We start from the raw sequence: 21,877 nt of genomic DNA on the forward strand, positions 1-21,877 counted from the left end.
AAGTCATAATTTGCAAATAAGCTTAGTATATTGAGGATAATGAACAATGGAGGTGGTGGAGGAAGAGGTGTGCAGCCCACCCAACACAATCGCACAACGTCTTACAGCTTGTCCGTTCACTGCCTACAAGCGCTCCACGTTTTCTCATTCATTTAACTTGCCTACTGTACACTGTGCTCAACGTAGTGAATTCAATACTATGGCAAACACACTACACTACTACCAGCTCCAGCATGCTGGGACTGGAATATTTTTGTATCTACGCGCCTCAGAAAACTTCAGTGACGTTTCACAAAAGGTAGCCAATCGAACCTCGTCTTCTATTAGGACAATGAAAACCCCCCGTCCAATCAGAGCAGCGCTAGACCGGGCGCTGGCCAATGGGGTGAGAACCCCGTCGAGAGTAATGTTAGAGAGCTGAAGACTGAAGACACTGCGTATCGCCTGTGTTCCTCACATACAGCCATTGCAGAGCATTCAGATCCAGCGATAGTCCCTAGGTAAGTATCACACGCGAAAATTCTAAGTGTTCTTAATGATGAAAAGTATGATAACAATTCTAGATATCTCACTTATGTGTTTGCTATGATTGAATACATTATGTCTTACTGTTTGAAAATGATTTTTATTGCGATGAAACGTAAAAAAAACAAAAACAAAAATAGCCGGCGCAAAGCAGGTAACGTTACAGTGCCCTGCCTGGTGTGGTCCAGACGCTCTTTAAAAAAACCGAAAACAAAATATTATCCTTGACTGAATTCGACGATAATGGTCGATTTTGTTGCATATAAATAATTTTGTATATTACTATTGTGTCATTGTTATAAAATGGAGTCGAATTGAACGGTGGATATCGCGTAAAAATTCAGGAATGTCTAGTGGACAACACCGTTAGCGACAATGGTAGAAAACTCACCGTTTGCTAGCCATTGCAGTGCATTGCGAAGCTGAACGGCTGTCATGTGAAGACTGGAGAGCGTACGGGATATGCAATGCAAACATAACAAATTACAAAAACATGAGAAAAAGAAAGAATGTTTCAAAGTATACAAGTCCATATGATTGTTTGCTATAATTCTCCCGAGAAGACGGTGAAAAAATTACCTCACGATCTGCGCTTTTACTGTAATGGCTGACTGTATTCGCATAGGAGGAAAGGCAGCGAGGCTAGTGACAGAGGCGCAGTTCAGATCAACTTTTTCTAACCGGGTTTTCTCGAAAAACAAACCGGTAACTATCAAATGTAACGACGTAAAAAGAAATACCAATCTTTCGTGATTCCAACGATGCTATTGCAATATTTTTCCGATTATGTTAAAGGGTTTAAATCGGGGGTTGAAGTAGAGTGGTCGCCGCGGTCGCTCTGCCCTCTATCGCATGGCTGTGCGTTGACACAAAGAGAAGGAGCCATATTCTCCATGTTAGTGGATGAAGACGAGCGGCCATTAGGAGCTCATAGAAACCAAGGCAGCAGCAGCCGCTCATAGACACAGTGCAGTCCCAATGTATTACTATACAAACCGGCTAGTGCAATAGGATTCAATCGGGGAAATATTTTGTATAGAACGCCGGCTTTCCAGACATATTTGTCGAGTTGCAAAGCGAACTGAAGGGAGTGAGGAGACATTTGAGGGGGACTTTCTTTCATGAAGAAGGCTTTCTCACAAAATGGAAGAAGAAATATTGCTGTCGTTGTTGACCTCCTTTTCCTTAACGAAAGCCTATGCGCCATTACTACTTCGGTCGACACAAGCTTTAACGGGGAGTTACAGTAGGCATTTTAATGGGAAAAATACATTGGAAATATAACAGATTTTAACAGATTTGCAAATCGAACGGAATTATTTTCAGAATAGGAGGAAAGGAAGACTTATAATATACTATTGTCAAACGACATGGAATTGCAGTTTACGTGTTTTAATTTCAATAAATAAGCTTTTATGTGCAATTTGTGTCTTTTTTGTGTCCAAGTAATTTGTTGGATAAAACATGAACATGAATGGTCCAGATGGTCTTTTTTCATGGCAGATGAGACTTGAGGGTATTTTTTTCCACAAAAATGTCTTAGCGCCAGGTCCACTGTTATAGTCCCGCAGAGGGCTGGGGTTTATGTTATCCCGTTGCACTTGGGGAACTTTTGCACAACATGTGAAAGTGATATGGACCAAAACGGGCATCCCAAGATGGAATAAATGTATTTATGGACGTTTTTGGTGATTTTTATTCTTGATTACATATCTGTGGGTTAAGACAGTTTTAAACCACCAACATTGTAGTTGACCACTTAGTTATATGAAAAGACCCTGTTACAGATTAACGAATGGTTAATAAAGTATTTTTTTTTCGCATTTGCCCCTTCTTTGCCAAACGGCTTTATTTTTAGCGGACTGTATAAAAGGTCCTAACTTGCAGTTTGACCGCAGAGGGGGCCGGGTCACTTAAGTAGTGCCATCAACAACACCAGTGGTCAATGGAGGGACATAAAGATGTTCCTATTGTATGACACGATTAACATGGTGGGTGGGTATATACCACCTGCTGTGTATGATTCATAATTGGAATTATAATAATTAATAAAAACAAATATTACAAACAATTAATTATGTTTATACATATATAATAAAGTATATTTGGGAAATTTTTCACAACATCCCTGCTAGTAATCCACTTGTTCCTCTTTCCAAAGTAAACATAAGATTCAATTATACATTGAATAAAAGCTAACCTAAACCTTTGTTTTTAGATTCAACTGTCAAGATGGTGAGAGAGCCAGGAAAGCCCAGGGGCAAGATGTCCTCCTATGCCTATTTTGTCCAGACCTGTCGGGAGGAGCACAAGAAGAAACACCCTGAAGCTTCGGTTAACTTCTCCGAGTTCTCCAAGAAGTGCTCTGAGCGATGGAAGGTAGGCTGAATGGATGGATGATGTCCATTTATAAAATAGTCAGATTATTACATTTCACATTTTATTGTTCTAAATGGACTATTTGACCTATATCAAGTTAATTCAGTGACAGGATGTTGATTGTTTATCTTGATTAGCTACACTTAGGTTGCCACATTGTGCAATAAAAATATCCCAAACCTAGAAATCTGAGGTTTTTGTTAAAGGAATATTCTGACAGTACAATCAGCAAATTACTTCTCTTCTTTCAGCCATTGACTGCTAAGGAGAAAGGAAAATTTGAGGACCTGGCCAGGCAGGACAAGGTGCGCTATGAGAGAGAGATGATGAACTACGTTCCAGCCAGTGGAGGCAAGAAGAAGAGGTTCAAGGACCCCAATGCACCCAAAAGGCCCCCGTAAGTACAGCAAGTCATTCAATATTTGACACTCTTGAAATAGAAATCTTTCTCCAGAACAAAACTAATCTGAATCATAAGCAGCTGACCTATGTTATGAAGACACTGTGAATATTGTTGTACTATGAAAATGACAATCTTATTCTTTGTTTCCAGATCTGCCTTCTTCGTCTTTTGCGCGGAGTATCGCCCTAAGGTGAAAGAAGAGTCCCCTGGTTTGACCATTGGAGATACTGCCAAGAGGCTTGGGGAGATGTGGAATGGCACCGCTTCAGAGGACAAGCAGCCCTTTGAGAAGAAAGCGGCTAAACTGAAGGAGAAGTATGAGAAGGTAAAGACGCAGTGATCTGTTGTATGCAAATAGCACACATGATACTACCTACAAGTGACTGTTTGGGCATTAGTTCAATATGTTTTCATTCATCCCTCCCAGGACGTAGCAGCATACCGCGCTAAGGGCAAAACAGGAACCAGTGCCCCCGCACCTGCAGCAAAAGCCCCGGCCAAGGTAGAGAAGAAGGAGGATGACGATGATGATGATGATGACGAGGAGGATGACGACTTTGATGATGATGATGACGAGTAGATGTGGAATGACATGTGTTGTGGTCATTTTTCTTGTTTATAAAGCATTCAACCCCCTTGTACACACGTCACTTACCGAAAGAAATACATTAGTATCCAAGGGGTAGAAAAAAAACTAAAAAGGCTGTGTATATCAGTTGTTTTTATGCTGTACAGTTTTTTTTCTCCTTTTTGTATAGTTGACACTACACAAGTATCGTGTCTATCTTTCTGCCAGTCTTATTTTTTCAGTGATAGTTCCTAGACCACTATCCTGCCTGGTACAGTGTAAAGGAGTGGGCTTACAGTATGTTCCCTAGCTAGAGGTGCACAGCACACAAAAACAGTTCTAAGTTAGATCTGAGTGTCTCTTCTTTTCCTTTTTCCTGTGTGTTTTCATTTTAAATGACGTGTTATCAAAATTGACGTATCACAGTTGTTTTACTGAACTTTATGTACCACTGTAATAGCAAGAGTAAAAAAAAACGGCTTGTTTAATGTTGAAATTTAAATTGCTTCTGATGTCAATAAACATTTTTTTTAATAAATTGGTTTTGTGTTTGTGTGTGAGCGGGTTCTGTCTTAAAAGAGCTAGCTTATTTTCCTCCTCCCAAAGTCCACTAGTTTCAGTGAACATTAATGCAAAATTCCTCTGAGTCAAAGCTATAATATCCCTATTATAGAAGTAGTATTAGGATAAACAGTAACTCAAAACAAATCAATTTTCTGCACTGGAATGCTAGCACTGCCAAAATCAATACAAACAATTAAAACAGCCTAGATGATTAAATATCATACAAACGTCTATGGGACTGATTATTCCTCTTAAGTAAATGGTTTAAGACTAAAGAGTTATTAATTTCCATTTGGAGGTGTGTCTTGTGTGCTAATTGCATTACAGTCTACGCAAAGTGAAATTGAGTTATTATGCTGTGCTAAGAGATGGTTAAGTGAGGAGGATGTCCATGCCTTTACTAGCTGTCCCTAATATAACTGAACTAAAACATTTTATTGTATCATGCATGTTTAACGCTACCCTGATTCTATGCCAAGAAGCTGTGTGTTGAAGCTCCTTGGCGTGGTGGAGGTACACTGACAGTTGTAGCATGATTGCTCTGCATGCATCACTAACTGTTCCTGTTTTATTTAGATACAGCTGCTTCATCTGTCACGTATATTCCTATCCAGAGGGGGGGAAAAGCATTTATATAAGAAGGATTATGTGCTTTGAAAACCCAGTGACACAAGGATATAGCTGATGTGTACAAACCACTGCAGACCACAACTAAAAGGCACACACACATACTGTACATTGTGCTGTCAACACCGCTTCCCCCATGGGAGAGGCATATTCAGACGGGGGTTACCAACCTTCAGCCTGAGCATACAGAGATTCACAGAAATGAGCTGGGCAGCACAGTGTGATCGTTGGTGTAAAACACAATGATGTATCTTCTTCTTTGCCGCCTGTCTGCTCAGCCTCTGTCATAATGCCGGCCTTGGCCTATATGATCCTTGCATCAATAAGACCAGAGGACAGGCAGACACAGGGCAGTAGCTGACCTCTGCACTGCTCCGATAAAGCCCAGCTGGTCCCTGAAGGTGACACAGCCTCTTGCTATCCCGGACCATTCCTCACACTTACTGATGAGGCTTGCTTTTTCCTATTACATTTGAATCTAGCGGATGATGGCATCCATGGGGACATTTTCCTTACCCCCAGCCCCAGCCTTGAGTCACATCATGGATGTGTTGTCTACATCTGATAGTGTCGTGAAAGCTGCACGGAAAGCTAACTGGGGGCAAACATAATATACAATTACCAAACATGTGACAGCTGCAAGCTGCTGTCACGGCTCATTATTATTTCCCCACTCTTCCTGTGTTCAATGTGCAGTATGGCCTACCTACAGTTACAACAGATTGAGGGAAGCAGTTCAAATGGAGAATGTTCACATCCACAGAATAGGCCCACATGTTGTGTACTCCATACTGCAGTTGAGCATGCAGGATAGGGGGAAACCATGCTGGAGCAGTTGCAGCCCCGCATGGCTCTCAGCTGTTGATCAGTGCCTGTACGGGCCTGTTCAGACCAGAACAGAAGCATACAGAGGGAGGTTTAGCTACACAGCGCCACTGCCGGCTCCACAGCCTGTTAATCCAGCCACCTGGTGTCCGCTGCACACTGCAACCAACCAGCGGTCTCCGGTGACACCTAGCGGTCAATCACTGCAACTGCAACAACACTGGGGATGAAATCCATCATTAGAGGTGAGAACAGTTGTTTTCAAATTGTAGCTGATTTTCAGTACTTATGATGACAGGTCCAAAAATCAATTAGTGGCTGATTATGTAAATGTAGTACAATTCTACCACAACTGCACTTAAACCCAATATAAATTGTTTTTTATTCTTCAAGTGACTTCAAGCAAAAGCATCGCAGTTTTTTCATACACGGGTCAGGTTTAAAATGTTGCTTCCATGACATGAAGTAGAAAAAAACATCAAAAATATACTTTTAGGTATATATTACTACACGATATCTATTCGCATGTGCAGATAATTTCCCCAAAATTCCCTGAAAGTTATCATTAGACATGTTAATACATCGTGGAGGGATATGTGAACCTATGGTAACAATTTAACCTTGGCCCTTTGAGTGAGGAAACCCTACAACTCCATGCAAACAGAGCGAAATAATAGCCTTAAAGAAAATGTGCAGTTTATGCAAATCTGTAATTGTCTTTCTCCTGACCCATTACAATTGGATGTGTTTTTACTGCTTTAGAGACTTAGAGCATTGCTGGATTATTTATTATATAATTTCCTTTCCTGCCTCTCTGATTCTGCCTGCCTGAACCCCTGCTTGTTTCCTGGATTGATGATTCACTGCCGGCCCCCTGCCTGATTGAATTTGCCTTTCTGATTAATCTCACGGTTTTGACCTCTGATTTGTTCAGGTTTAAAGCTGACAAGAACTTGGCATTACTCTGACTGCCTTTGTCTCTCTTTTGAGTTCTGGTCTAGTCTGTGGTGTAAACATCAGGCATTCATTAAATGGATTTGTGGCTAATTTCATATTTAACTCCTGCATTGTAATTGAATAAGTAAGTTATTGAGTCAAAGGAAAATCCAACTGAAAATTCAACTATGTTAAAGGTTCCATGTCATGGCCATTTCTACTGATCATAATTCCATTGTTGAGGTCTACTAGAATAGATTTATATTGTGCAATTTTCCCAAATCTCATTGGTTTCTCATAGAGCATCTCTTTATAGTATGTGTATTCACTCTCTGTCCTAAACGGCTTGTTGGAGCTCCTGCCCCCCCTCCCTATGAGCCCAGTGGCCGTCTGCGAGACAGCGAGACACAGCGAAACCCAGCCCGAACACACACACACACCCGCAGCCTGGCTGGGAGTTTGTGTGTGTGCTCACACACCGACTCACAGCCTCGCCGTGTCCCGCCGTCTCAGGGAGGAGAAATCGGCGGAGCTGCAGCTGAGAAAAGATTGAGTGTGTGTGTGTGTGTGTGTGTGAGGAAGTCCCCGGATTGGTCCAAATGGACCAATCCCTGGAGCCGTTACGTTACGTCCGCGGAGCCGTTACGTTAAGTCCGTGGATTGGTCCAAATGGACCAATCCGGGGACTTCCTCACACACACACTCAATCTTTTCTCAGCCGCAGCTCCGCCGATTTCTCCTCCCTGAGACGGCGGGACGCGGCGAGGCTGTGAGTCGGTGTGTGAGCACACACACAAACTCCCAGCCAGGCTGCGGGTGTGTGTGTGTGTTCGGGCTGGGTTTCGCTGTGTCTCGCTGTCTCGCAGACGGCCACTGGGCTCATAGGGAGGGGGGGCAGGAGCTCCAACAAGCCAAATGGGTCCATTTGGGTATGGGCACGTCACTGTACCCAGGAAGAAAAAGAGAAATCTCCAACGAGGCGTTCTGGGGCAGCATAGACAGGTCTTTTCGGTGTTAGAGTTTTACTCGCAACAGGGTGTACTATGAGGGTTTGTGACTTTGCAGACCGTTTACATGCATAAAAACCTTCATAACACACAAGGGGACGGGTAATAACCGGAAAAGCATGACATGGGACCTTTAAAGGAAGAATAATCTCACTTATTTTTCATTGCTGAACACACTGGTGGCTTGTTTCTGTCCGCTGGGGGCCATCAAATGGAGCCATAGTTTGTGTGTTGACGCTATTGGTGTCAGTTTTGAACCTCTGCCATACACTCATTTAGTGCTGCCTGCATTGACGAGCAGTTGCATTTGCTGGACAACATTTCTCATACCACGTACATATACTTTTTATTGGCACCATGATTTAATCGAAATATATTTTTTAAATAGCTATTCAAATGATGTAAACAAAAAATAAGAAATAATCATATTCAGCGTTACAAGCATCTGTGGGATTAACGACAAATAATTTGTTTTATGTCTTTCCCACTACAAATATATTGCGTGAGTTAAATTGATCCTTATATTTTTTATGGTGTCATTGACTCAGCTCACCTTAACAGATACTTTTCAGTTCATTCACAAGATTGGATATATTTTTAAATATATATTTAAAAAAAGATTTCCTCCATTCATCTTGTGTTGGAAGTTTGATGCCTTTTTTATGTAATAAATACCTGTTCCTTTTTCCACATGGGGAAGTAGAGTGTGCATAAGACTTGGTTTATCTCCCTGAGAAAATAAAGAATTGCGTGCATAGCCCTACAGTCTGAGTAGCGCAGGTACTGTGATGGTCAGTCAGCTCCTAATGAAGGCCCAGACCTGATGAAAGTCATTTGTACTCTGCAATTCTGTGGAAAATAACTGCTCTTCCCCAAAGACATTTTGCACATCCAGGAGCCGTCAGCCAGCATGAGAAGCATCATAACCCGGTGCCGTCTACCGACTTCATGTTCACTGAAGGGAGCATATCGAGGCTCTGCAGAAGGATGGCAGAGCGCTTTGATTAATTGCTTTTTTCTGGATAAGAGACGTCTCATATTGTGATTCAGTGAGGTTTTTTCATTATTTCTTATATTTTTTTCAGTGATAAGTCCTTGTTATAACAATGTGTGTTTCATAATAATGTGTTCCTGCATGTATGTAGGACTAATATGACAGAAATCCACATTCCTTATATAAACAGTATATTGTTCTTTTGTTTTAACCTCATACGACGATATACTTGTGATTTTTGTGTGTAAACTGGACATAATTTGTGTGACTCATAAATGCAATGCAAATGTAGGCTACACTGGCAAGGCCATGCATGACTGCACACAGATGTTCACACGGCAATATGTGTGTGCATGTGATTGTTTGTTTATGTGTGTGTGTGTGTGTGTGTGTGTGTGTGTGTGTGTGTGTGTGTGTGTGTGTGTGTGTATGTGTGTGTGTGTGTGTGTGTGTGTGTGTGTGTGTGTGTGTGTGTGTGTGTGTGTGTGTGTGTGTGTGTGTGTGTGTGTGTGTGTGTGTGTGTGTGTGTGTGTGTGCGTGTGTTTGTGTGTCATACCACTCTCTGCTTCCGAATGTCATCATGATTAAAAGTGATGACCCAATCAGCTGCATCTTTTCAGATCCAGCCCACATCTGCACCAATCAGGTAAGGGCTGGTTCCCTCAGGCCTGGAGCATCGGCGTGCCCGAGCTGCCTTTAAATACCAACAAGGGATTTTATTTGAAAGAACCAAGCACAAGGGAATCATTTTGAAGGGATATCATTTATAAAGGCTGTTCTTATCTGTAGAAGCAGCCTTTTAAAGATAGTTTTCACCATCATTTTCACACATTTACTGTTTAATCTGGTAAACCTCATCATCCACTGGGTGATGCTGTTGGACAAGGTTACCCTGAGTTTACATTCACTTTTATTGTGATTTCTAAAAACAAGAGTATAGTTGGTCTGCCACCATTTGAGATTTTCACTACACTATCATCTTGTCCAAAATAAATTCACAATAATGGAATTGTTGCAATATCTATAGAAAAAAAGTCATTCTCAGTCATATTCATCTTCATCCTTGTTACTTTTCTCTCAATTGTGTATGTGCCATTGGGGAAGAGAGACCATTCATATGATATTAATATTAAGATGATATGCATATTTAATCTTTTAAAAAATCCTGGTTATCACCAGTATACTGCAACACCCCAATGTTCACCGATATAATATAAATACTGACTGTGTTTATTTTATTTGTGCTCAGTAAAAAATAACTCACTGAGATGTTACAGTACTTCTATTTTCAGCAGGGAGCTTTCTAAGTGGGAGAAAAGTCAAGCACTTCTGTTTGTCTGTGTACATTAAAGACAAAGTGCACGTTTCTGCATGTTCTCGTGTTTTTATGCTGACAAACGCTTGAGTAGGCGGCTACACAAATGTTGAGTTCATGTGAAATCAGATTTGTCATCCTGCACTCATAGTTGCATCACATGAGTCATCGTATCTTATGCCTCTTTTCTGTGTGTGTGTGTGTGTGTGTGTGTGTGTGTGTGTGTGTGTGTGTGTGTGTGTGTGTGTGTGTGTGTGTGTGTGTGTGTGTGTGTGTGTGTGTGTGTGTGTGTGTGTGTGTGTGTGTGTGTGTGTGTGTGTGTGTGTCTTTTCAAACTGCATGTTGACTTGTGGCTGGTAGTTAAGTAAAGTCACATGAAATACAGAGAATTATGTTTTAAAATGATCCGTAATGCAGCATTAATATGTGCACACATTGAAATACACATTAGTCACCATGTTTTCTATAAAGTTGATCTCTCAGGCTGTTTTTAGTGCTCTTTACGTCAAACCTACTATGCCAGGAAGATACTTTTATAACTTCCTTATAAAATAATCCAAATAACTTTAAAGAACTCTTGGCATGTCCTTACAGCGCCACAGGGTTGTTGTTTATTCTCTTATGAAATGTCTTGACAACTTTTTGATGGATTGCTATCAAATTTGTTGCAAACATTTATGTCATGAAATATTTAAATCACTTTGATCGCTTCACATTTCAAGTGCCACCAATTTATCAAAAATGTATGTTTATTGTTAGATTGAGACCCCTTATTTTCCTTAAGTAGTTTTGTTTAAATTCCCAATGTTTACAACTTAAAAATGCATTTGCTTTCCAACCTGCGTGACCTCATAGGTCATGTTGTTGTTAGGGAGTCATTCTGTTGTTTTTTAAGGATGTGCTGAGTTTGGGGCATGATGAATTTACGTTTGTTGATACTTCTTTATATATCATGTTGTTGCATACAAACACATCCGCCCAAGAATGAAGCCAAACCAATCACATGAAAGAGTTCTGTCACCTCCATTTGACAGTGTATAGTTAAGATAAAAACTGTTCTTTGTATCATGTATTTTGTAACCCTTTCTTCTTCATGTATCAAAGCCTGCTCTATAGATTTAAGCTCTGACCAACTTTGTACATTTAATCTCAAATCCATCCCCGAATAGATAGTTTCAGATTAGTTGGATAAAGTAATTGCATTTATGTTTCTCAAAATGTTTATGACAGACACAAAGCAAAACATCTGTTCAGGATAGTGTTTACAGACGTGTCATGCATTGCTTCCAAGATCAACAGAACAGCCTGGTGCTTCATATCTGATGAAAAAGCAAACAAATAGTAACATTTACTGACTGAGTGTTATCTGTGGAGGTTTTCCGTTATAACCTTTGAACAATAGTGACAATAAAGCTCAACTTACACATTTTATTATCGTGATATTAACACAGTTAATAAAAAGGGAATGCTGTAATTAGCACTGACATTGGCAATATAATAAATGTGCTCTTTACAGCAGTGTCACACATCCGTTTATTGATCTGTAATCAATACCTTTGTCAGTTACATCCTCCATTAAGTCCCTCCATCAGTCTGTATTTTGTGTGTGTGTGTGGTGTGTGTGTGTGTGTGTGTGTGTGTGTGTGTGTGTGTGCGCGTGCGTGTGTGTGTGTGTGTGTGTGTGTGTGTGTGTGTGTGTGTGTGTGTGTGTGTGTGTGTGTGTGTGTGTGTGTGTGTGTGTGTTGCTGTGTCATTACTCAGACGAACAAAACAAGCTCGAGATGAAACTGAAATGTCAAAGGAGTTTCTCAGTATTTTCCCAATTTAATATTAAAAGATCACATTAACACAAGGTTTGGAATATGTTAAGGTGCTTTATGAGAAAGGAGGGAAACAGGATGTTAATAAAAGAAGCAAAAAAGTGGCATTACTTTCACTTTGTTGCTGCCTCAGTGTGTGGAGCAGGTTGAGACTGGAAAGGCTGATTAAGGTAATCAGGTCATGAACACACTACAGTTTTGATTTACACTGATTATACTGTAATCACAAAGCCAATATAAAAATATTCTCCAGTTGGGAATTGCAAATAAGGCATTCCTCGAGCTCAGCACTTAAAGGGACCCGGCCTGGCTTTAACAGACTAAACAAACAATCAATCATAGGAACCAGAGCTAATGTTTTAATATGTTATTAACCTCATTCCTTCTCTCTGAGACAGCTGGGACTGCTTTCATAGATACATCCATTTTCATTTCTTTGATATAGAAAACATACAACCAATGTACATTTAAAGCAGGCAGTTAAACCATTTACCATGCAGTAGAAAGTACCAACAAGACATGTCATTGTATAGGATGAATAGCAACTATTAAAACATTGCAAAGACTTTACAGAAGGTAAATATGCAATAGTTAAAATGTCTGGTACTAACACCATAAAAGATAACATACAATATGAAAGGGGTTGTGTTTAACCCACAGAGAATAACTCCAGACCTTTGAAGCTTTTAGCTGTAATAAACACACTGACACTACCCACCCAGCATTTAACAGATGGCAAATAAAATGAGCAACTACCTGGTGATGAAAGTTATTATGACAGTGAATAGAGCATGCATATAAATGAATGCAGTACTTTTCCACAAAAGTACTCAAAGCCCAGGTGGTATTAATATTGTTAAGAGTGGCTCTAGTCTAATCACGTGTCCCAGTAACCTGAAGGAGCTAAATGGAACTCAGCCATCGTTCATTTGTGCATTATGATGGGGTCTATGTCAAAATGTCTTACCTTACATGACTATTACAGCCTGTCTTTGGCGAAGACAGCTTGGTAACAATGATAACTTTCCAGAATTGTAAAAGCCTGTCAGTTGCACTGTGCAGTGTTTTTGGTGTCTGATAAGCCTTTAAAATGGTGGATCTCCTTAACCTTAGTCAGGATGGAGTATTCTTTTTAAATACCGGGCTTTTTCCATTCCTCTAACTTCATGCCAGTCTGAGATCAGAGTTTAAACCGCTCTCTCTGTTTGAAAGTTTGAAAGCCTTTAGTAGCGCCCGAGGGAAACCAAACTTTTCTCCCAGCTCAGATCACTCGTGATGTTTTAAAACAGTTTGGTCTTAAACCCTCCAAAGGTAGCTTGGAGAAAGATTGAGGATTTGTGAACTTTCACAGAATCAAAGCGTGTACTTTCAAAGGGGTTTTATGAGAAAATATGTGCCAGGGGTTTTTATCATCAGCCTCTCATAAACCAATGTTTTTTCTATGTTGTACAACGATGCATTTTTGGCACATTCATCAATCCAAAGGTTAACAAGATAACATCACCACACTGGTTCAATGAATAACTTGATGTGATTACTTGATTACAGTTTACCTGTTTTAACTCCCCGACTGTTTTAATAGCGTGAACAAAACAGCATCTTCTATGATAAGGAAATCCAACATCAATATTGCAAGATACTGTATATATAATAACTGTGTGTGCATCTTGTTATTTATATGATATCCTGTGTAAAATTACATATTTTACTGAAGAGAATAGCTGAGAGCACCTTGTCGAATTATATTTCAGTTTTTCCTTTAACAGATTTTTAACTGCTTGGATAGACGTAACATTTCCTGCACTTGTTTTCAACAATAACTAATCAACTTTGTGTGTGTGTGTGTGTGTGTGTGTGTGTGTGTGTGTGTGTGTGTGTGTGTGTGTGTGTGTGTGTGTGTGTGTGTGTGTGTGTGTGTTAGTGCACACACAGACACATCCTCCCTTGACTTTGAGCCAGTGAATTTCAGCTGATGGAAACTAAAGCAGGAAGTGAGGCGCCGACAGCAGAGGGAACAAACACATCCTTCCCCACAGACAACTTATTGAAGGGCATTGAATATTACTTATCGTAACAATAATGTTTTTGTCTATGTATTTAAGTATGTTTTTTATGATAATGCCGTTTTACTGGTTGTATGTAGGCAGACGTAGATGCATTAAATGTTAAAAGCCAAGTTTCCATCCAATTATATTGAATTTCAACACATTTTGACACATTTTTTTGTGCTTGTAGGAGATTAGCCCACATCTAGATAGGAGAAAGTGGTGCAAAGTCAGATTTTTCTCCCCATGTTTTTCTTCCTACTTTGCTATCACTGCCATATTCTGTCAAAAAATAAATCCATGCCAAAACAAAGCACTTGCCCAAGGTGATTCAAAGAGACAGTCTTGGACAAACATCAATCAAGTGGCCACCTGAAAAGCAACAGCTGCACGAGGACTGAGCCCAGCAAAAACAACACCTTAAATGTGCTCATTGATAAAAGGCCAAAGGAAGCAGATGACAACAACCTTTATATGTATCCTCTTGTTTTTGTTTTGAGCTCTACAGGGAAGTCTAATCACAGCTTTGTGGTGCCATAATAACCACCTGACATCAACAGTGTGGCCATAATGCCAACCGTGCACTGCTGATAACGCCGACTCACCCTCCACTTTATGCCTGCCTAGTCACCATAAGAGAGGGAGGAATGGAAACAGGAAGAACAACAGAGGGGGAGGTGAAGGAGGAAGCCAAGGCTGACTCAGGTACACGGAGGTTGTTGCTGCTTGCAGTTTGCTATAATAATGTGTTCATGGCCAATGTTATCCGACTTAACTGATGTGAATAGGGTTGACACATAATCACAACAACAGAAATTGTAATCGTTTCTATTTTTTGTAGGTTGGTGATAGTATCTGTGTAATCATACAGGCTTGACGGTGTCACAGTGACAATTGGATTTTGCATCAATGACATTACAGGTTTTGTGACTTCCTGGTGTCATATGCCTCTTCTCAAATATCATTCTGTTAGTTGAGAGAAAGAACAAAAAGAAAGAAAGAAAGAACGACTGACCTTTCACTGACCTTTTTATATAAGAGCCAAATCATTTGGACTTTATGTTCCAGATTGGCTAAGCTGCATGCAAAGCCATTCATTTCATTTCAAACCTTTATTTATCCAGGTGTATCCCATTGAGATCATTGATCTCTTTTTCAAGGGAGACCTGCTCAAGTAGGTTCCACATGAAACATAAAAACATAAACAGAACAACAAAAAGGACATCATACAGCATCATTACAGGGATTACAATTTACATAACTATCCACATGAACAGGTACCAACAGCTTCCAATTGAGTAGCATCCAACCGAGCTTTAAAAACATTTAGTGGCACCAGATTGCTCAGTTTCCATTTCAATTGCAGACTATTCCAAGACAGTGGAGCTGCGCATCTAAATGCTATCTTCCCTAAGACAGTCCTAGCAGTTGGCACATTTAATAAAACCACAGCATGCGATCTCAGGCAGTAGCCACTTACAATTCGCCATGAGATCAGGGAGCAGATGTAGGATGGCAGTTTCCCTAACATGGCTTTGTATATAAAAATTGTAAACACAGAGCTGTGAAACATTTCACACTGAATTAAAAACACTTATCTCATGATCATAGGGAATTGTAATTATTAGATGCAATGAAGATGAAAAATGAAAAGAGACTTTGTGTGTGCCCTTTAAAATGTGTCATTTTCGATTTCGTCTGTTTCTCTTCTCTTAAAATGATTCACTTAAGCTTGATAGCCAATCAGAGTGATTTCTGTCACCAACAGGCTCTGCTGTCAATTCAACATGGCGACAAGGGCCTATAAGTGACAGCAAACCGGACACACCACAACCCAACCTTGGTGTGTCCGGCCCTTTAAACCCTTACTTTTAGATAAGGAAAAACTCCCCCACCAAAAAACCTTTTAGATAAATACTGAATCTCCTTCTAACTGGTAAACGGGAAGAGAACAGATAAGCATGTACACTCACAAAAGCAGGTGCACAAAGATACAAACACTGAGTAATGTACTTTATTCCCCTTCTGTGGCAGACAGATGGCAAGAACGTGAGATGATGAAAAATTGTTTTCACAGCAGAGCGGAAGAAGACTATGACGAGTGTGTGAGTGGTGTTTCTATCTTCAACAAACCACCAACAACATTCAAAAAACAAGCACTCAAATGCAGTCACAAGATATCACAGTTACAACTCCTATCTCAGATTTATCCTCCAGCGAAAGGTCTATCAGAGGGATCTGTGGATATTTACTACTGAGTGTGTTAGACAGGTGGTCAGATTAGAGAAGCACCCACCTCCTCCTGATTCCCACAACAACAGTTAGTGGATAAGCTCAGGCTTACACTGTCTCCTGGTAAGTCCGAGCCAAATCCAACACAGGTTTAGACTGCTGCTTTCGAGAGGGACATGATCCTGAGTAATAAAGGCAGCTCTATGACGTTGTAGAGACACAGAAAATAATGGGTATGTTTGAGTTGTCTATGACAATGACAGGAGAGAATATTGGAAAAACAGGCTAGACTAATCGTGTGGCTTATTAACAGTTTCATTTGAAAAAGAAAACGTGTACCATATTCACATTTTATGCCTTATTTCCACTTCTTGGTAAGATATCGCTCTACTCAACTCTCTTTTGGTCCTTAATACCAAAGTTGAGGAAAGCCCTCAACTCTTTGGTAGTCTCGGTTCCACGCCAGTGCGACAATACGTAAATGGGGAGTTAAAACACAACAGACCACTGACGGTTATAAAGAATTGTGACTAGCGGACAGGATATTCTGCAGTCCCGCCATTTTTAGATGACAAGATACCGCCATTAGAGACAGGAATTTCTAAATTAGGAAAACATTTACCAAACTACGCTGTACACTACGCCGTCCTATTGACGAATTTCAGAGGTTCTTGAAGTCACCAATGAAAGGATATGTCGTGTTGAAAATTATGTAGGAGCAGTTTTTGGCGGCGACAGTGAAGGGGTTCTCTTCCCAATGGAAAACAATTGGAGAGAATGACCTGGTACCATAAAATGAGTTGAGCCGAATAGACGGAAACGGTTCGTGCTGATGTTATTCAGAATTGCAGTAAGCCCCACATACAAAAGCTTATTGACTTGCACATTTGAAACCCAAACGACCCCAAAATCAAATCTGCATGGTTGTAAATCACTAGATGAAAGTGAGATCATATGGATCATTTTGGCAACTTCCGAACAAGGCCGTCAGTGTGCCATTGATCTCTCTCAGGCAGGGGCTGAAGGCCACGAGGGAGAGTGAAGACGAGCAGGAGGGCATATCAAACAGTGCTGTGGTTATGGTTGGGGAAATGATTGCTCACATCTCCTCTGGGAGAGCTGGATTGTTCTATTTGTTAGGGGGTGTGAAGCGTAACGCTGGGTGTTGAGTTCTGTCGGTGGCTCCCAACATCAACCTTTGCGCCACAGTACAACTCAAAGTCTGCAGCAGGATCTCCGAATAGCTGATGGAACACGGTGAATGTTAATTATCAGCGGGAAACATGAGGAGGCAGTGGAAGCACAGCAGGGAGATGTTCGAGTACTGCTATCTGGGCGTCAGTGTTTATATATATGGAGCAAGAGTGTCGTGCACGCTGCCCTTCAATGCAACAACTGTTTTGCAGTGACACTAAAAACAGAAATAGATCAAAGTTTATCTTCTGCTCCGACCCCGTACAAGTGGATACAATATACTGGTTAAATTCTAATTACGCCCTTTGACCTTTCAACCTCAAAAACCTTGTTGCCTTATTTGTGCTCTCTATATATATATATATATATATATACATATATATCACTATATGTCTGTGTGTGGTCTAAGCAACACAGCACGTGCTCAGACGAAGAGTCAAGAGGCTTAATAGATTACAGAGTTGTATTGTCTTTACACAAAATGTAACATTTATGTTTGACCAGCAGACCTTAAAGAGAGGAACGAAGGGACTGTAAAGGTGACCTGGTGGTTCGCATTACACAGACCTGCACTGTGAACAAGTACAGGCAAGTGGTGAGGAGGGAAACACACACACACACACACACACACACACACACACACACACACACACACACACACACACACACACACACACACACACACTCACACACACACACACACACACACACACACACACACACACACACACACACACACACACACCACCCACAAGTATTTCTTTGATCCAGATACATTTTGGCTTTGGTTGAAAGATAGCCCGCACATTTAAATTATGATAATAAACAGGCATGTATTGTTCAAAGTAAGTTAATGAAATGTACTGTTATGTTAGTAAAACTAAAATAACACAATTTCCAAACCTAGCATTAGACAAAAGCACATCACAGGTTTTAAAGGATAAATAGTTTTACTGTTAGAGCCTTGAAAGCAGGAAGCAGACAAGATATTTATAAAGAATTAAGTTGTATACCTTGCTGAACATTGTACCACAATTATTTTTAGACATAGGCCATTCTTTATAAAAAAAAACACAAAAAAACAAAGTGACTGAAAGGATGAGACTCTAACACATAAATAATTATGTTTCATAGTCATGTAACCTATTGTGGTGTTAGCGGTCAGTGAAAGTTAAACACAGCACTGGCGGTTGGAACAGTGTGTGGTAGAATTCACTTTTAGTAAGAAGAGAAAGGTAAGCACTGTCTAAAAGTGGTGAAACATGACTATGTTTAGTAAGTTACTATAGTGCAGTGGTTCTCAAACTTTTTCTGTCAGGCCCCCCCTTTGGAGAAAAAAAAAAGTCGGGCCCCCCCAACACATGTCAGGCTCAGTGGCGGCGCCAGAGATTTATTTTGGGGGTGCTGTGGGGTAGCTTGACGTTTCATAGATGGTGCTCAAACATTTAGGGTTTCCCATTAATGTACCGGTCGCTACAGTGGAATTTTCTACTGCAACAATCCCCACGCATATACACAATGTACCCGCGACTGTTACAATGAAGGCTCGATAATCAGCTCACGGCATATAGGTGTAAGCAGGGGTAAAGTGCTATTTTTATAGGTGGTGTGTGGACCTCACATAGGGGGGTCCGGGGGCAAGCTCCCCCGGGAAGATTTATTTTTAAATATTGAAGTTAAATGGCGCGCCCCCCACATTGGGAACCACTGCTATAGTGCATGATAGAATAATACTGTATGTTTCCACCTGTTATTTCTGTATCACTTAAAGTTGTAATCATTAAACTGATAATTCAATGGTGTAAAATAAATCATCGGTAACAGAAATGACCGATTCATGTTCAAAATCATTAATTAAGCTTGGCCATGTGACAATTTGCTCTTAATTTCTTATTTATATCATATTGTCTACCTTTTTTTAAGATGATCTGGCCTTTTAACATTTTATATATCGAACTATTAATTAAAAAAAGAATCACGAGAGGATTGACTGATGAAATGGTCATTAGTCGTTGCCCTATTTGGCTCAATAGCTTAAAAATCACACACTGACCTACATTTTGAAAACACAGCCAACAAAAACACATTCACACCTCCCTTGTGTTTGTGCAGGCATGATTTGTTTTTGTCTCTGTCTGTGTGTGTGTGTGTGTGTGTGTGTGTGTGTGTGTGTGTGTGTGTGTGTGTGTGTGTGTGTGTGTGTGTGTGTGTGTGTGTGTGTGTGTGTGTGTGTGTGTGTGTGTGTGTGTGTGTGTGTGTGTGTGTGTGTGTGTGAGGCCCCTCTCCACTCTCCCTTTATGGTGAGGAGATTAGGTAGTTAATCCAGTAGATCTCAGAGAAAAAGCCACTCCTGATGCCACAATGGATTTCACTCAGTCCGCCAGAGAGACGGCAGACTTGCTGCCGATACGCATTGCGACCTTTGACGTTAACAGGGCACACGCACACGCACACGCACACGCACATGCACACGCACGTGCACGCACACACACACACACACACACACACACACACACAGACACACACACACACACACACACACACACACACACACACACACACACACACACACACACACACACACTTTACCAAGGACAGGATATTATATTACATATGTATTAGGTGCATGCTATTAATAACTCCACAACCACAGTGAACTAATATTATTAAACTGTCACGTCATTCACGAACTCCCTATGATAATGCTGACTTTATACTGTATGTTAAACTTACAACATATATAGTTAAGCAAGTGTTACACACACCCAAGTCACACAGGCTGTTTAAAAAAGGCCATTAATATACTGTTAAGCTATATGTGACACTCTTCATTCTCCATGACAGCACATGCACTCGTGGATACTGATTAGCTAATGTATTGATTAAGTCCTTACTGAAGGAGTCTGAGGGATGAACAGCATGTTCCCTTGTCTTATCCTCTAAGTCACTGATCACTTTGAATAGACCTAGTGTCACCATGTATGACAGAAAATATAAATGCAAATAGTTGCGTTTGAAGCACTTCCGTGAACCAGAGATCAAACTTTGAATTCAGCTCTATGCTGCCATTCTGCAGCTGATCCTGACCTTTGACCTTATACATGTCAGACAAAAGGGTGTTTCCTTTGACAGTCAATCATTTGTGTTCTTGTGGTAGACTTTCTTAACACGGAAACACTCATACATTGATTATTGTGTTCGGATCAGGTGTAGCTTTTAAACATTAACAGCAGGATGTCATGAATTTCTTATATTCTCAGAAAGATCTCATTGATTATCCACAGCCCATTTTGTCTCGGCTTGTCTATTAAGAAGAACAAAACTCAGGAGGTGTGTGTAATCCTTCCTCCACCTAGGCTGTGCTCTCTCCCACTCAAGCTCCCACTTCTCACAGCACTCTCTTCCCTGTTCAACCCATAGTTATTGTTCAACCCTCCAATCTGTGGATTGTCGCCATGTTCTTAAAGAGGCTGCATCAAGCAGCACGTTGAGAAACATAATCCCCGGATATTCAGTGATTCTGACTTCAAAATAAAACACATACTCAAAATGAACCTAACTACTTGTTTTTTTGACAGTACCTAAATAATATTATATAATACTAACAATAAATCTTATTTTTTCCCCAAAACATCAAAATTGACCAACTACAATTACCGTTTACTTCAAAATAAAGGTTCTCAAATTCTACATTGTTGTGTTTTTAATTTATAATTTTAGAAATTTTACAAAATGTATGATTTTTCAACTTCTGTTTTATCAATGCTATTAATTTAACGAAAAAACAAACACACATTACTTGATACAGTTAAAAGTAGGTCCAACATGATTAATTAATGATAATGATCGATTACAAGAAAAGCTGAATGTCTCAATAATAGCTTATTTTACTTCATTGATGTTAAGTTAAATGATTACAATCCCACTTGGCTTTACCCCTCTGCAGTAGGCCTATGCACACATAATGTTAAGTCGTTCTTATATAAAGAAGTTTAAGTTATATTTTTGTCCTCCCTTTTTTGTTACATAGCTTTGGTGTAAGACCATCAAGGACACAGAAATCGACAGTCTTAATATTTCATCATTAACCAATGTCAGCAGAATATTTGATATGATTTATATAAATGATACACAATAAGAGGAATATGAATATTAACATAAACATTGATTTATATAAATTGTATCCTATATATTTATATGCGTTTGAGTGGGTGTGCTTGTGCATATGCCTGAGCGTGCTGATGAATGGTTAACAGTGTATGCAGACAGCAAAACACAATACAGTTATCATATGTAGGAAATCATTCACTAATTCAATAAGAAAAAAATTATCCAATTAAGTATTATTTATGCTTAATTATATTTAATTTACAAAAACTCTGCACTTTACTGCTTTCAGCACTTCTTCAAATACAATATTATACATACTGTCTTATATTGTGC

General features: G+C 40.0%; 1 protein-coding gene across 1 annotated transcript; it reads left to right on the top strand.

Moving 5' to 3' along the window:
- Positions 1-365: 365 nt before the first annotated feature.
- Positions 366-4,413, top strand: hmgb1a (high mobility group box 1a). The gene is made up of 5 exons (XM_034140175.1): positions 366-500; positions 2,744-2,904; positions 3,156-3,301; positions 3,458-3,632; positions 3,735-4,413. Exons 2-5 carry the CDS (start codon positions 2,758-2,760, stop codon positions 3,885-3,887), a joined length of 621 nt encoding a protein of 206 aa, XP_033996066.1. The 5' UTR covers positions 366-500; positions 2,744-2,757; the 3' UTR covers positions 3,888-4,413.
- The last annotated feature ends 17,464 nt before the right edge of the window (positions 4,414-21,877 follow it).

Source organism: Trematomus bernacchii, unplaced genomic scaffold (assembly GCF_902827165.1).
Source record: "Trematomus bernacchii unplaced genomic scaffold, fTreBer1.1, whole genome shotgun sequence".
Classification (NCBI taxonomy): Eukaryota; Metazoa; Chordata; class Actinopteri; order Perciformes; family Nototheniidae; genus Trematomus; species Trematomus bernacchii.

Excerpts from the sequence above, each read along its gene's own strand:
- hmgb1a (XM_034140175.1), top strand. The coding sequence starts at position 2,758 with ATGGTGAGAGAGCCAGGAAAGCCCAGGGGCAAGATGTCCTCCTATGCC. Across the intron at positions 3,302-3,457 it reads AATGCACCCAAAAGGCCCCC|ATCTGCCTTCTTCGTCTTTT; the intron begins GTAAGTACAGCA and ends CTTTGTTTCCAG. Across the intron at positions 3,633-3,734 it reads TGAAGGAGAAGTATGAGAAG|GACGTAGCAGCATACCGCGC; the intron begins GTAAAGACGCAG and ends CATCCCTCCCAG.